Source organism: Phlebotomus papatasi, chromosome 2 (assembly GCF_024763615.1).
Source record: "Phlebotomus papatasi isolate M1 chromosome 2, Ppap_2.1, whole genome shotgun sequence".
Classification (NCBI taxonomy): domain Eukaryota; kingdom Metazoa; phylum Arthropoda; class Insecta; order Diptera; family Psychodidae; genus Phlebotomus; species Phlebotomus papatasi.
In genome coordinates, this window is record NC_077223.1 from 70,277,125 (window position 1) to 70,293,160 (window position 16,036).

The 16,036-nt window shown below is 37.2% G+C and overlaps 4 protein-coding genes across 8 annotated transcripts in view; 2 read left to right on the forward strand and 2 right to left on the reverse strand.

Annotated features, from left to right (window-relative positions):
• Positions 1-12: 12 nt before the first annotated feature.
• Positions 13-1,361, forward strand: LOC129804196 (suppressor of cytokine signaling 6). The gene is made up of 2 exons (XM_055851299.1): positions 13-787; positions 935-1,361. Exons 1-2 carry the CDS (start codon positions 111-113, stop codon positions 1,218-1,220), a joined length of 963 nt encoding a protein of 320 aa, XP_055707274.1. The 5' UTR covers positions 13-110; the 3' UTR covers positions 1,221-1,361.
• On the reverse strand, positions 1,214-10,407 carry LOC129804195 (ubiquinone biosynthesis protein COQ9, mitochondrial). The gene is made up of 4 exons (XM_055851298.1): positions 10,281-10,407; positions 4,932-5,623; positions 4,658-4,867; positions 1,214-1,424 (listed from the first exon to the last, which is right to left on the reverse strand). Exons 1-4 carry the CDS (start codon positions 10,324-10,326, stop codon positions 1,389-1,391), a joined length of 984 nt encoding a protein of 327 aa, XP_055707273.1. The 5' UTR covers positions 10,327-10,407; the 3' UTR covers positions 1,214-1,388.
• On the reverse strand, positions 8,085-10,281 carry LOC129804193 (uncharacterized). The gene has a single exon (XM_055851291.1). It carries the CDS (start codon positions 10,079-10,081, stop codon positions 8,300-8,302), a length of 1,782 nt encoding a protein of 593 aa, XP_055707266.1. The 5' UTR covers positions 10,082-10,281; the 3' UTR covers positions 8,085-8,299.
• A 59-nt stretch (positions 10,408-10,466) lies between the features above and the next one.
• The window catches only part of LOC129804192 (F-actin-uncapping protein LRRC16A), a 75,898-nt gene continuing 70,328 nt past the window's right edge, over positions 10,467-16,036 (forward strand). For 2 of the 5 annotated variants that reach the window (XM_055851289.1, XM_055851290.1), the window contains exon 1: positions 10,493-10,887. In XM_055851289.1, coding sequence (XP_055707264.1) covers positions 10,839-10,887 — 49 coding nt within the window. In that variant the 5' untranslated portion in view covers positions 10,493-10,838. Of the gene's footprint in view, positions 10,888-16,036 lie in introns of all 5 variants that reach the window. The other 3 variants (XM_055851283.1, XM_055851284.1, XM_055851285.1) reach the window with 3 other exon arrangements.

Here is a 16,036-nt window from a genome sequence, read left to right on the forward strand (position 1 = left end):
AGCTGAGAAAGTAGTTGAAGAAGAAGAAGAAAATGTCGTGCAGTGAATGTGTTTCTTTGGTGAGAAAACCCTGAAAAATCCTCATAAATTCGCATGAAATACCATCAAAGATGAACAATGAGGACGGCAGAAGACTGAGTGGTGGCTTTGAGGCGGTGTCCGCTGGTGAGGATGCCGACAATCCGTACAAATTCAAGTGGTTTATGTCGCTAACACGGCGCAAGAAGGGAAAGCAGAGCAACAAAGAGAACCAAAGTGACTTTCAGGGGCTTCCGGACACCCTAACCAGTGGACCATCGAGGCGTGATCAGCTGGAAGGTCCATATCCAGGTCCTAGTATCTTCTACACCCTGCGAAAGAGATTTAAGCGACGCTTCTCGAGACCCCGGAAGAGTGGCTCTTTGCCAACTTTCACAGTGGACACCCCAAGTCCATCCCAACCGCTTCCGGAAGCGGATCTGGATGTACCTGTGATACCACCAAGTGGCCAGGAATCCCCGCCTAGTAGTCCAGGAGCTGAGAGTATCCCTGATCGTACGAGTAACATTTACGTGAACATGAACGAAGTCCGGGATAAAGTGATGAGCAGTGAGCGCCTAATCCTGGCCAAATACGGATGGTATTGGGGTCCATTGTCGCGAAATGCCGCCCAGAAGAGGTTAACATCGCAAATCAATGGATCCTTCCTGGTGCGTGACTCCCAGACCGACAAATACCAATTCACATTGAGTTTCCGGAGTGCCGGCTGTACCCTCCACAGCCGCATAGACTACAGGAATGGATACTGGTAAGTGGCAAGAACTATTAATATACCCTCCCGAAAGTGTATAGACATCCCTGAGAGACTGCCATTCTAGTTTTTATTTGATTCCTCCTGCCCAAAGAAAATATTTCTGAAGCTAAAGATTCCCCGTTTTGTCCTCTGCCCATCCAGGCACATTGAATCCGATCGGTACAAGACCATTGTAGACCTAATCGAGAGTACCATGTCAAAGTCCAAGACTGGTGTCTTCTGCTACGTAAAGACCAGCTCTGAGATACTGCCCCCATTTCCCGTTCGTCTCACCACTCCCATCAATCGCTTCTACGAAGTGACATCGCTCCAGCACCTCTGTCGCTTCATCATCCGCCAGAAGATTGACATGAACAACGTGGAACAACTACCGCTGCCCAGCAAGCTCAAAGACTACATCCGGGAGAACTTCTATGAGAATTTGTAACAATATTTTACTAATTTTATTTCTCAATCTAATTTATCCGCCTTATCTTGGGGCTTTTTCTCCCAGGCTTATCTTCCTGGGTAGCCCAACACCGGAAAAAGCCCACAAACTTGGCTGAGTGAATAAACATTTTAAACGTTATTCAAGCATTTTTTTCTTTCTCATTCACTATCGCTTGTAATTCAATCCCAGCATATTTCTTCCCTGAAAGTAAAAAAGAAAAATAAAGGAGATGAAACTCCTTCCACAGTTCAGTGGTTCTCAAACTGTGACAAACAAAAAGTATTTCAGGAGGTGCAATCTTGAAATTATTCGATAGATAAATTCAATTAATTACCTATAAATATTTAAACGGTAATTATTTTATATTCTTCCTACACGCAACCTTTTTTTTTCAACATATCTGATAGTCGTAATTATTTTATTAGTATAATTAATTGTTTTAATTTTGTTGAGATAGGAAATTCCTAATTTAAAATTTTGTTGATCTATTTTTAAAAATTTATGATCAACTTTTTTTAGATTTTGAAAAATAGGAATAGATAAAAATTATTTTTATACTTGTTCTTTAGAAATCGCAAGAGAACGTCACATTTACTTGGAATTACTTGTCATTCTTTCATGATCACAGTTATTGTAATCATGTATCACCTGCAAATCGATCTGATACACATATTCACACGGGGATAGGGGAAAGTGCGCTACTTTCGGACGACTCAAGCTTCGAACAATTAAATTTTTTCTCTATGTTCCTTATGGATTTTATCAATGGTTTTTTTTTCTAAAAACTTGAGACATTGGATTAGCTACCAAAATATAGTATTATAATGGGACAAATTCATTTATGACACAATGAAAAAAAATAGGTAGCCCGCTTTCCCCTATGCCTATATTTATTTAAAAATTCCTAAAGCCCCAAACAGACTCAGGCTGATCCTCGAAAATACTTACTAATGGGTAAAAATAGATTTTTATTTGAATTTTAGGAGTAAATAATCGCGTCGAGAGAACTATTCTTGGTGATTGCAACGTATAAAATTGGGCCGACACGTTTCTTCGTTCCTAAAATTCAACTCAAAATCGAAAAACTCCAAAACTTGATCTTATCGGTCCGGTTTTGTCGTTTTACGCTAAAACGACAAAATCAGACAGATAACACAATTTGAGCAAAAAATAATATTTGGACAAAATATAGATAAAAATGTCCTCTACAATCATGCCGAAGTATAATCATCGGGTTAGTGGGTGTCGAGATAATTTAGGTTATATGTTACGATCTTTTGACGTTATACTCAGATCCTATGGCATCGATCGGGCTGAAATTTTAGTAGGGATAGGTGAGGTTATTTTGAGCTGTGGGACTATTGATGTAGATTTTTTTCGCATAAAGTAAAGTGATACAAGTTAGACATTGTGTTACAAGTTGGACAATTCCCCGGCACAAGTTGGACAGGGATTTTTTCTTGATAAATACAGTACAAAATTTGTTTTTAACCACAAGGAACCAAATTATAAAACTAAAGCATTAAAAATATACAAATAAAAATGAAGTACTAAATTTAACAAGAAAAAAAGCCCTGTCCAACTTGTACCATTTTACCCTAATTCTAAAGGAAAGTGGGCTTTAACGTAATGTAATTTAGATAGACAAAACACTTGTGGATCTAAATTAAATTACAGTAAGGTCCAACTTTCTTTAAAAATATGCAAAAAATCATATCATAATGTTAATGCAGTCCCACAGCTCAAAATAGTCCTACCTCCCTCAATGTTATAGTTTAGCTGGGGCTTAGAGTTTTCGATTAAAAGAAAACTAAGACACTCCGACCCGAGCTAGGTGGAGCCAAAATATTGTTTTCAAAAAATGAGCCTAGCTCCGGTTCTAATTGTCCGAATTTAATCAATGATGGCGTTATGGAAAGATTTCGTGAAATACTACATTTCCCTCTACATCAGAAATTCGTAAAACCACTACGCCCCTATTTTATTAAAAAGAAAATGTTGTAATATTTAAGTTAATTATCTCTAGCCCTATGGCGCGGATCGGGCTGAAAATTTAGTATGTTATAGCTGCACTTTACATCTGTCAGACAAGATCGCTGGGATTCGGATAACCCTGATCCCAGCTAAAGGGTCGAAGTTTAAAAGGTTTTAAAACTGACCGGCCTATATTTCCAGTTTTAATTAACATTTTGACTTAAATGTTTGCCTGAAGGTTCGTCTCGATGAGCACATTCAGAAGATAGTTGAAAACTCGCCACTGCTGGCGCTTCGATAGCTTAAAAATTCAAGCTCGTTTTTCTTAAAAACGCCATTGTGCAAGTTGAACTTTAGAATGTTGTAGACTAGGCTATGAAGTTTACAAAAGTTGGCGTGGTTTCGGTGTGGTTGCAATAGAACCGGAGATATAAGGGATCAAAATTTCATGAACTTTAAAACGCCATATTTCCTGTTCTATTTGAGCGAATTTGACTTTTGAGAAAACAAAATAGAGGGGAGAGTTCAAAATGGTTGAAGGAAGAATCGGAGGGGAGGGGGTCAATGCACCAAGTTGCAATTTTCACCTGATTTATAACCTTTTCCGATTATGAGATATTACGTTTATGATAATACGTTTATGAGATATTAAGTCATAAAGTGCGGTCGGACTGACGAACGAGAAAACTTTAACCATCCATATATTCGTGATCAGAAATTGATAAAACTGGACAAAGTTTTCTAGCCGATCTTAGAACACGAAGTTCCGTGATGATTCTAATAGGCGAGGTTGTGAAGAATCTCACCTAAGCTTAAAATGTTGTACTAAACAACTAAACTGAGAATTTTTTACTAAGCATTTTGTATTATTTACTGACTAAATTAGACTTTTACTGATTAATCTGTCAATCTATTGACCAAAATTGTATACCTCTTTTTTGACACATTGCAAGTGCTATTTAAGTATACTGAGAACTGGAGCCATACCTGAGAATCCGTCTAGTGTTTACGATATTTCAGACTTTGAAAAAGTTTTGTAAGTTCTGGACTAATTGCTACGCCATATTTTCGAATTTTCTTTCAACACTGCACTCCAATCGGATTTACAATAAAAGAATCGCAAATCCCAAAAGCTTTTATAGGCTTATTACTAAGTAATTTAATGTTTTTCCGATTTAGTGCAATATAATAAAAATAAATTGAGTTTACAATTGTCTCAAATTAATTTAAAAAATTTAAAAAAAAACAATAATCTAATCGGGATCAAAGTAAAAGTTTTCAAAGGGTTCAAATAATAATTTTAATCATTCAAATCATTTCATAAATAAATATTTATAAACTTGATAAATAGCTTTCCAAACTTGATGAATTTCCAAAATTTTGAAAAAATCTCAAAATTTGCTAATGTTATTTTTCCTTTGGAAAAGTTTGAGAACCACTGATTGTGAAAATTGACTCACCGTTTCGAAGGCGGTCGTGATGGCTTTCTGCATCTGATTCTTTGCCTCGTCGGACTGCATGAAGAAGGAGTGCAGGAAGACAGCGTCATCCATGCGCCTCTCCAAGAACTTCCACGTGGCCTGATGATCCATTGACTTATCCTGGAGCATATACAGCTCGGTAATCTTAATAATCCCTGCAACACCCACGCGTCTCGTGTACCAGCTAATCTGCAACTCAAAGAGATTGGGATCAATTCCAGGCCAGGGAATAGAATTCTGGCAAATGTCTCACATTCACAGCTCTATCTCCTGAGTAGTAGCAAATATCATCGGCAAGAGTAAGAAGATTGCTGAGAGCTTTAGGAGCATTCTGAGGCAGAGAGAGTATACCGATGGCTTGTGGCCAGGTGGACAGATACGGTTGGAGCATCCTCAGACGTGTCTCAATGGCACGGCAGACAAATTGACTGGGATTGGGCACTTTTTCCACTCCCTCAGTCTCCTTCTGAAGCCACTCCACCAGACGAGCATTGCAGTCCGAGTAGAAATACTGAATCAGCTCAACCCCACCATCCGGAAACATTCCATGCACAACTCCCGGATACCCAATGCTTTCAGCACCTTTCGTAATAGCCTCTCGTGTCCATCCGACACTCGGGGCAAATTCTAAGGCGGCCCTGAGGATTTCTTGACGCATTCTATCCACCTTTTCCTGCTCCTCGTCCACGGGAGACTCCTTGGCCTCATTCTGAGCTTCCTCAGCACGATTTTGCTTTTCAAATTCAGCCTCTCGGGCCTCCTCTCTAGCCCTGAAATCATCAAGGGAATCCGAGGGGATTTTGGTGGTGTTCTGACTAGAAAAGTGCCGTGAAAGGGACACTATGGGTCTCCGTGGGGAGCTTTCCAGCCTCTGCGCAAAGTTCCGGGAAGTAGGTAAGAACGTCTCGACAGAGGAGGCAACCAGGAGCCGAGAGAACAAACTACCTGTTGGTTTTCAAAATATTCGCATAATTTAAACTTCAATATTTAATAAAATAAATTCTAATTAGAATTTGGTGCAATCTAATTTAGAGTGCACGCACATCTTTAATTTTTCAAATTGGAATCTGGTTTAAAAGTAAGGCACACTGACTGAGAGAAATCCGAAAAAGTTAAAATAACATTCCGGAAAAGTTAATTTTACCCTGCATTATTGATCCAAAATCGGTGTAAACATTACCCTTTCAGGTGTATAAGGAATTAAAGGTACCCGTCTACATGTTAATTTTACCCTTACTAAGGTGTAAAATTAACATTACAAAATGTTGATATATTCTAAAAAAGTGTTAAATTTCTGAGGAAAAAGTGTTAATCGCACCCTCTTTTTTTCTCAGTGCATTGAACGATGCAAGGAAAACATTTTTTTTTTTTTAATTTTTTCTGAGGAACAACAGGCTTCATTTTCTAATTTGATCAAATAATAGGTTAAGTCAAAAAGTTTAGGTTATGCGTAGTATAACCTCACTTATGAAAAATGTGCCAGAATCATAACCTCTAGATTCTCCAAAAAATCTTTAACAGAAATTTTCTTTTATTAAATTTTAATTTCAAAAGTACATTAAAGGTTTAAATGAACTTTGGCATTTCATTTCAGACGATTTTGCTTTATTTAATCTAACTCTTAAGTCACGCAAGAGTATAGCATCACAAAAAACGCAGTTACAGTGACAATAATAGTTTTATTTGCTATTAATTTTTTTTAGTGTCTAGAGCAGAATAAAAGTAGCAAAATTTGTTCATGCAAAATTCTACATTTTAAGAAATCTGACTAAGGTAACACGGTAAAAATTCTTGGACACTGACCAAAATATTGGAACAAGTTTTCCTTGGAATAAATTTTTTTGGAATCAATTTGTACCTAGAGAAGATTATTTTGTTTTTTCTAAAAAGTTTTCTTTACAGTTTTGTTACGAAATATAGTTATACAATTTTGTTAGAGTTTTTTTTTTGGAACCATTTTGACACGATTGTCTACAAATTTGAATTGATTTCGTTTTATACAAATTTGTTCCTGAAAGTTAGAATAGAATTTTTTGCACTCGGCTATTTTGTTCCCACTGTCAGGAACAAATTGGTACATTTTTTTTAATAACAATATTATTTCTACATCTGTAACATATTTGCTCCAAAAATTTCCGGTGTCCGTGGATGAGATAATTGGAACGAAATTGTTACTCATATGGAGAATCTTTTTGTTCCCATTGGCGGGAACAAATTCGTGTAAAAGATTTCGTCTTACAGTTAAGGCCTATACTTGAGTCGAGATGGATTTCGGTGGCGAAAGTTCATAAGGAACATCAAATAAGAATCAACTTAAGAATGTTTTGTAGACACGTGCATGACGAAAAGGGAATCTCGAATTAAAAAAGTGAAACCATGTAGCACGAAAATTGCCACAACATTGGCGTCCTCCTCCTCGCTTTGGTGACGGGTGACTGAGTGTGAGAGGAAGGAATACGATTTTATACTAGACGTGCTATTTTTTGGAACAAATTCGTTACTAATATTGGGCATCTTTTTGTTTCTCCTAGACTAGAAGATACAAATTTATTCCAAAAATTATCGGTGTCCGTGGACGAGCTACATTTTGGAACAAATTTGTCACTAATATTGATTATCTTTTTGAGTCTCGTAAAATGAACAAGATTGTGCCAAAAATTATGGTGTCCGTGTACGAGCTAATTTTTAGAACAAATAAATGCCGAATTTTTTTACCTTGTAGATTTATTTTTTAGGTTTTAGAAATCCGAGAGAAATCCGAAAAAGTTAAAATAACATTCCGGAAATGTTTATTTTACCCTGCAGTATTGATCCAAAATTGGTGTAAATATTATGCTTTTTATGTGTATTAGGGGTTAAAGTTACCCCTTTTCATGTTAATTTTACCCTTAAAAAGGTGTAAAATTAACATTAAAAAAATGTTGATATATTTTTACACCTAAAAAGTGTTAAATTTATGAGGAAAAAAGTTAATGGCACCCCCGTTTTTTTTTCTCAGCACTGAGAAAAAAAGAGGGTGCGATTAACTGTTTTTCCTCATAAATTTAACACTTTTTAGGTGTAAAAATATATCAACATTTTTCAATGTTAATTTTACACCTTTTTAAGGGTGAAATCAACATGAAAAAGGGTAACTTTAACCCCTAATACACTTAAAAAGGGTAATATTTACAGCGATTTTGGATCAATACTGCAGGGTAAAATTAACATTTCCGGAATGTTATTTTAACTTTTTCGAATTTCTCTCAGTGAGTGAATGAACTAGCGAGCAGCTAATCAGGAAATCCCGTTTTTACAAATTCGGAAATAAATATAACACTTTCTAAAGCACTTTTGAGGTTAGAAATAACCTAACCTGAAAATTTCGATTTAATCTAAATAAATAATGAAGAAAATTGATCTCTTATATTATACTATTATTATTTTTTTTATTAAAATGACAATTCCAGTAAAATAAATTAAAACATAATTTGTTAAATTTTTATTAAAAAAAAAAATTAAATGCAAATAATTATTTCTGAATCATTTTGTTTAGTTAACAGGATTAAATTAAACAATTTTTAAGATTGATTACTGAAGAAAGGTAAACAATGCAAGAAATTGTCAACAATTGCCCAACAGCTAATTTGCCAAGAATTCCGGAACATTATTGAGACATTCATTGACCCTGGCCAGGACACTCTCAATGAGATCCAGCTTCATCAGAGAGTTGTTCATTACGAAGAGTTTTTGCTTCTTGGACAACTTGGGCAGTGATTTTTCTCTGATGTTGACTGAAATCTTCTCTGAGATGTCTTCATCTTCATTATTCTCGATTTTGATCTTTTCCGCCTCGTAGTGAGCCCTTCCGAGGTCCAGACTCTTCCGGATGTGATGGAGGTAGTTGATGTGGAGCTCTGGTACGCGATCCCAGAACGAGGTGCAATTCTTTAGGTCCCTGAGAGCCAGGAAGCGAATTGTATTGAGAGATGCTATGATTGCTTCAGCTTCCTGGACGAGATCTGTCGTCTCACGATCGCGGAGGGTGGTTAAGTGACGATTGAAGATTCTGTCAAATCTGTCCTGGACAGGAAAGCGATTCTCTTCCGTGGTGAGAATTTCTGCCACAAAATCTTTGAATTGTGTCGTGAGGAAGCCCCTGAAGTTACTGGCATCGTGTTGGTATTTGTCAAAGAGCTTCTCAATTATCACAAATCTGCCCTCATCGTCAAATTTCCTGAGATAGCTCCGGAAGGTGTCAATGGAAGTCTTCCGGATGTCTTCGGATTCATTGTAAATCATTAAGTTTGTAAGACTCAGGCAGAGATTTGCATGAATTTGGAGTTCAAGGTGATTGGTTTTAAGGGCTTTGAGTTCGAGATTTTCCAGGGAAGCTTGAAGGAGTTCCACAGCCTTCATTTTGACCTCATTGTAGGGATTTTCGAGGGAGGACGTAATGAGGTAGAGAATGATTTCGAAGATGTAGATCGGGGAGTAGATTTTGGGGCTTTGGGAAGGGATTTGTTTGCCAACAAAGATCACATAGAAAAATATCATGAGACTCGTTGAGGGAATTTTAACCTCATTGAGGAAAATACAGAATGTTTTCTTGTCTTTTTTGCCTGACCATCTGAATCGCTCTTCAATCCAGGGCAGGATGCTGAAGGGATCTCCACCGAGGAGATCAGTAATGCTGTCCACGTAGAAACCTGAGCACTGTCTTGTGTAAGTATTTATTGGCGTTTCTTCAGCCTTCAAATGGAGCTTTGGGAAGGATCCTTTGCCCAGGAGTTTCATGAGAAACTTTATCAAGACACTCCGTTTTGATTTCTCGGGGAAATTTATTGGTGTTGGCAGAGGAACCTTGATAAACTCCTCCCTCAGTGGCTCCAAAAACAACGTTAGAGTTATGTGCCTGGTCAAAAAATCTGTGACTTCTTTATCACTCTCTAGCACTTTTTGCCTCTCCTCGGAATAACAGTGACTAGTGCTTTCGGCAGACAAAGAAACCACATGCTTAAAAACTGCATTAAGGGCGTGGTCAATGGATAAAATCTTGTTTTCCGGAAGTCTCAGGATGCACAATTGTAGCGCTTTCAGGAGACTCTTGAATAAGCTCTGATCCCAAGAGGATTCCTCCATTGCAGCCATGAGTTCAAGGAGGACTTCCTGAGGAGCTGCCACACTCGTGACAGTCTTCAATATATCCTCACAAGCCCCATAGACCTCGGGATTCTCATTGAAAGTCTTGGTAGTGAGGAATTCTGTGAGAACTCTTATTGTATCGGAGCAATTGCTCTTCAGACATGCATGAAATCGATTATCTGCCGTAACATCCAAAGCTTCCTTCACCCTTCCCGCCGACAGATGCTCATGCAGAGAATCCGCCAGACTTGTGTCCAATTCCGGTGGAATTTCACTCATTTTTTGCAACTTTTCGCGAGTTTTTGCGGTGTTTATTGCGCGATAAATTTCACGACAGAGCTGTCAAATTGGCGTGCGTGAGGCTTTCTCAGAAACGCAAACGGATTTTCTACCGAAACTACCACCTAATAGCATGCAAAAACTTCTAAGGACTATTCCAAGGGATGCTGGGAAGAATATTAAACTGAAAATACCTTACTTGTATTCTTAATTAGACGAAATTTTGCAATTTTCTCCAGTGCCATGACGTTCAAACAACACACTTTTTGGCCCTCTAGCAGGAAACTCACGCAAACTCCACGGAAACTCTTCAAAGGAATTGCAGTTGACTGGTTTTCCAATCACTCTCAAAGCCTGCTAAAGTTTGCACAAATCATTTACCAAAGTTTTCATTTCTACGTACAATAGTAACAAACTCAGGGTGGTGCGGTCAATTTTTCTGCCAGTTTCGACAGTTTTTCTGCAAAAGTCGCTTGGTAAAGTTCGCGTATCGCGGGTGGAAAATGTAAAGAAAAGCCTGAAAAGCAAAAAGGGTGTTGTTGTGAAATGTGCTGTGATCGGAGAGTGCGTGAAAGATAAGAAAAATACCCCGTGCAAAGTGACTGGAAATCGGTGGAGTTTGTGCAAAATCCCCCAGAAAAGTTTTTTTTGCCAAAAGTCTGGGGCACTCATTTTGGGGTGCAAAAAAAAACTTGTGCGAAGGGGAAGAAGAAAAATAGTGTTTTGTGGCTAAAGAGGAGCTCAAAAGGACACCCAAATGTTTCACAAAATGTCTACGAGGTCCCAACTCACGAAAGATCTGAACGGTGAGGATTTTTGTTCATTTTATCGATTTGGGTGGCGATGCTGGGAGAGATGTTGTCTCCCGAGCGACGCAATTTCTCCGCACAGACTCCGGGAGTGTCTCCTCCACCATTGACCTTCGAACGCCCAGATATCCACAGTAAATCCCCATTTAGACAGCCTAGGCAGTGTTAGGGGACTGGGTGGCAGTTGGATTGGGAATAGGGGGTCAGACTGAGTCCCGGCGACGCTCTTCCGGTCTGTTTATGAGTTCGCTCCCTGGAAAATCAATAAAAACCTCATCCTCCCCATTTCCTCCCTGAAATCGACAGCACAAGATTCCCCAGCAACAACCCCAAAAGAATCCCCCTCGCGATGCATTCTTTTTGACCCCCATCTCGATAATTCCCGGATTGTGTACAACAGAATTTACAGAAAAAAAATTGAGATCACGGAATTTACAGGGTGCTTCCCAATTGTTTTTAAATCATTTTGTTCTTTTTTCTTTTAACTAGAGATTATTTATTTATGTGTTTTTAATATCACGGAAATGATTTTAAAATTTTGTTTAAATTTGAAATATGTTTCTGTTTGCTAAAATTCGTAAAAAAATCCTTAGTTTAAAACTGAACCTTTTTCCTGAAAGTGAGGTTATATAAATCCTAACCTAAAATGAGTTAGTTTTAGTTGCAAAAAATATGGAACTTCAGTTTATAAAATAAACTTGAGAATATAAAACAAATAGGGCAAAGGCTCATAATTTTGTACAGTCTGCTCTTTAGAAGGGTTGTTTAGAAACTTGGCAAGGGTTTATTGTCTTTGTTTTTACTAAAATTAGTCTTAATACGTTTAAAAATGAATTGATATGTAGAGGTGAATTTGACTCGAATTTTGGACAACTTGGTTATTAATTTGGACAACTTGGCTGTAAATTTGAACAGCTAATCCGCCTCAGCAGGATGCCTATTGTTCTTCATTTTATGAACCAATCTTACCAAGTCCTCTTCCTGTTCATGTAAGGGAAACGTAGAATGTCACAAGAAGCCCGGAAACTTTCCATATCATTCATTAAATTGAGTTGACTTCGGTACTCCAAGTACGTGCGAATTCGATCATTCCCTGGCCTTTCTGGGAGCCTTTTATGGCTTTTCTCACTACATTTCCTTTGTAGAGATGATGTTCCTTTGTACATTTACACAACTTAGTCATCACAAAAGCTAAAACGTCACGAAATTTCGAAAGAAAAACACCTGTCCAAAATAAGGACTATCACCTAACTTGGGAACCTCGTAGAAAATTGCCCATTTTTCACACGAAAAATCTAATTCACAAGGCAAATTTCACTTCAGGTTAAATGTGCAAATCACCACTAACGTGAATCAACACAATGTTCAATGATTATTAGTATCACTCAAAAAAGCGAAATAACATTATTAGTACTTCACCACAGCTAAATAAGACTGAAGTAAACACAAAGTTCTGTCGTATTTCTCGTAAGCAATTGCTCACACTGAATTTTCCACAAAGCAATTTCAACTCAAATCATATCCAAAATTTAACATATTTAGTGTTAAAATCTTCTAAAAAGAACAAATATTTAGATAAAAGGGACAGATAATCCTAACCGGCTTATGTAGGTGAGATTCTTAACGTGAGCTAACTCGGAGTGCATGCAAATTCGATTTAGAGCTGAAGTTGGGAGACGCCATTCAGTTATCTTGAATCAAATTCGTGAAATTATACAAATTTTGTATTTAAACCAAAATATCAAGGATTTGGATGAACTGACAGAAAAGTGTTATATGGGTGAAATGTAGACCAGAATGTTCTCTATAATTTTTCCATAGAACATGATCTCATCGATTACTCAGAAGCCAAGATAATCGAGGTTTTTTGTTTCTTAACTCGTTTTTTCATCCAGAGTGCCCCAAGTAGTCATTTGTTGAACTTCAACTATATCAAAGAATTGTTGTATTTTGTGGGACTTTCCATTTAAAACCCTATTTTAAGTGTCTTGGTGGAGTAGAGGCAGTCAAATTGGCATCTGAGTGATTTCAAAGCGTTAATATGGGAAAAATCAATTTTTTCACACTTAAACGGCAAAATCGGAGTGATAGCGTAGTCTGACCGGAAAATGATGTATGGACGAAATGTAGAGACAAATGTGCTCTACAATTATGTCGAAGTAATCATCAAAATCGGTTCAGCGACAGTCGAGATAATTGAGGTTATGTGATATTGAAATTGGTTTTTCGACTGTGGCGCCCCTGGTGTTGGTCCCACGAAGTTCAAATATTCTAGAAAGTTGTAGCATTTGGTGAGATCTTTCGTTTAAGCCCTCATTCATCAAAATCGGTCACATAGAACCGGAGATATGATTTTTTGAATTTCGTGAACTTTGACCCCTCATATCTCCGGTTCTATTGAAACCACAGCGCACATACGCACCATTTTGGAAACGTCCTAGACTGGACTACAACATACTAAAATTTCATTAACTTGCACAATGCCGTTTTTGAGAAAAATGTCTTTGAATTTCGATGAATTTTGACGCTATCACAGCGCCACCTGTGGTGACTTTTTGAACTTCCATCTGAAAGTGCTCATCGAGACGAAACCAAAAAGGTAAAATTTATGTCGATATGTTAATTAGAACCGGAGATAGAGGCCGGTCAATGTTCGAACTTTGACCCCTTATAGCTCGGGTCAGGGGCTATGGATCGACTTATGGTTTTTTTTGTTTGATAGGTATAATCAACGGCTACAACATACTAAAACTTCAGCCCGATTGCATAAGGAATTTTTGAGTTATTTAACTTTTAAGATTTAAAAATTTTCTTTTTAATAATAGCGCCCCTAGCGGTGGTTTTATGAACTTGCGATGTTAGAAGAGGAAGTGGCATTTCACGAGAGCTTTCCAAAAAGCCCTCATTTTTTAAATTCTGACAATTATAACCGGAGTTATGGCAATTTTAAGAATTTTTTTTTGGACCCTTATAGCTTAGGTCAGGGGGGTCGGGGGACCTTAAGTTTGGTATTGATGGAAAGCTCTAAGGCCCAGCTATAACATACTAAAATTTGAGCCCGCTCGATGCCATAGGGGCAGAGCTATTGAGAAAACAAAAAAGGGGGGTCTTCAAAATGGCGGAAGGAGGGGTGGGGGGTCAATGCACCATGTTGCAATTTTCATATGATATTTAACCTTTGCCGAAAACCGCAAGTCGATATCTTTTTTAGTTTAGGAGCTATTAAGCTCCAAAGAGCGGCCGGCCGGGAACGTAACTTAGCCACATATATATTCGGAATCAGGAAGTGGCGAAACACATTTTGGCCAAGTTTGAGCGCGATCGGAGGACATGAAATTTTGTTAGGATTATAGTAGGTGAGATTGTTAAGAATCTCACCTAATTCATTATTCATCAAATATTGGAATAAAAATCCATAATTTTAATCAATTTATTTTTAGTGTCCAATTTTATCCTCAAAGTGTACAAGATAAGAAACTGGATAAAATTATGAGCCTTTACCCTAAGTCGTGAATGCCCAACTTTACAGAAGAGAGATTTCAAGCTGAGATTTCACATGCTGAGTATAGGATTTTTAAGATTTAAAATCCCCATAGCTTTGGGAATAATTAACTTCACGGTATAATATTCACAGGGAAGTTAGGGGCTCTCAAGGGTATCCGAAAAGCGAGAAAAACGAATTTTGCAAACATTCGACTTATATTCTGACAAGTCGATATATCAATAAAACTTCGTCATTAGGGGAAGCTCGGGCACCACCGCACACTATTTAAAGATGCAAATTTTACTGGATTTCCCAATAAAATATTTAATCTCAGTGAAATATTTCTTATCTCATGATATAACCTTAACCCTTTAGGGACGAGAGAGTCAAAATAAACTTCTGACTTTTTATAGCACAACGTAACTTCCCGGCGGGCACCAAATACTAACCTATTTTAATTTAGGTGAAAATATTTATTTTCAGCTAAATTTTGTTAACCTTAAAGTGACGCTCGCGAGGTAGTGCCATATCCATATTTGATTAGCACTTTTTGTTTGAGAACTGCTGACCGGTCAGCACAAGGGTCAGCATACATTTGCTAAACCACTCAGCAAAACTTTGCTGAAAAGGCTGCCTCTTTCAGCTAACTGTGCTCGCTGGGTTCAAATGGCTTTAAGAAAAATTTCGTTTTTTGGGATACCGGTGACATCCAATAGTCCTGAAAAGGTTAAGCCCTATACACATTAGGAGCAATTTTCGACAAAAATATTTTAAAAAATTGCTTACACTGTAGGAGGAGAAGTCAAATTAAATAAAAATACATTTTTGATGAAAACTGCCTTCAATATGTAGAGGCAATAGGAGTTACTTCGGATGTCGATTTTTATTAGTTTTAAAGGCTAGCCAATATTTTAGATCTCGCCGAAAGTGAATTTTTCGCCCAAATAGGCGAAAGTGCCCATGCTTTGCACGGTAAAAGCTTTATAATGACTAAATTTTTCCTATGTTTTTCAATAAATGTTACTAATCGCACCTATATTTTAAAAACTAGGGGAAATTGCACAGTTTTTAAAATATATTGCGGAGTCACATTTATTCAGAAACATAGGAAAAATTGAGTGTTTAATTTAAAATTTAACACATTAAATTTAAAATTTAATCTGAAACAGTCATGAAATCTCAAATGTTCTAAATTGTAATTTGTTACAAATTACCCCCTCTTTCTCCCTAAGAGCTACTGCAATTTTTTAAGGTCATGAAAGAAACAAGAAATTTAGGAAAATTCTTTTTTTTTTTTAAATTTAAATATTATAAGTAAATTTTCGAAGAGTCACGTTACAAAATTCAAGTAGGGGTAACCAGAGGTCAATTAGCCAGGGGTAGCCAAGGGTAGAATTAGACAGGATGCCATATTTTGCTTTGGTAGCAATATTGAGCAAACCACTGCTGCTTATTCAGAATAAACACCTCTCTCTTTATTACTATGTTTCAAAAATTTTCTCTTCCAAAAAACTAAACGCAAATAAAAAATAATTTGTTGGCTAATTCTGCGCTAGTCTGTTCTACCACAATTTCTTCATCAGAAATCGTCTACTTGAAAGGTTCAATTTTAGGAAAGTAAAATGCTTCCTTTAATGCCACTCATTTGAGCTAATAGTTCAC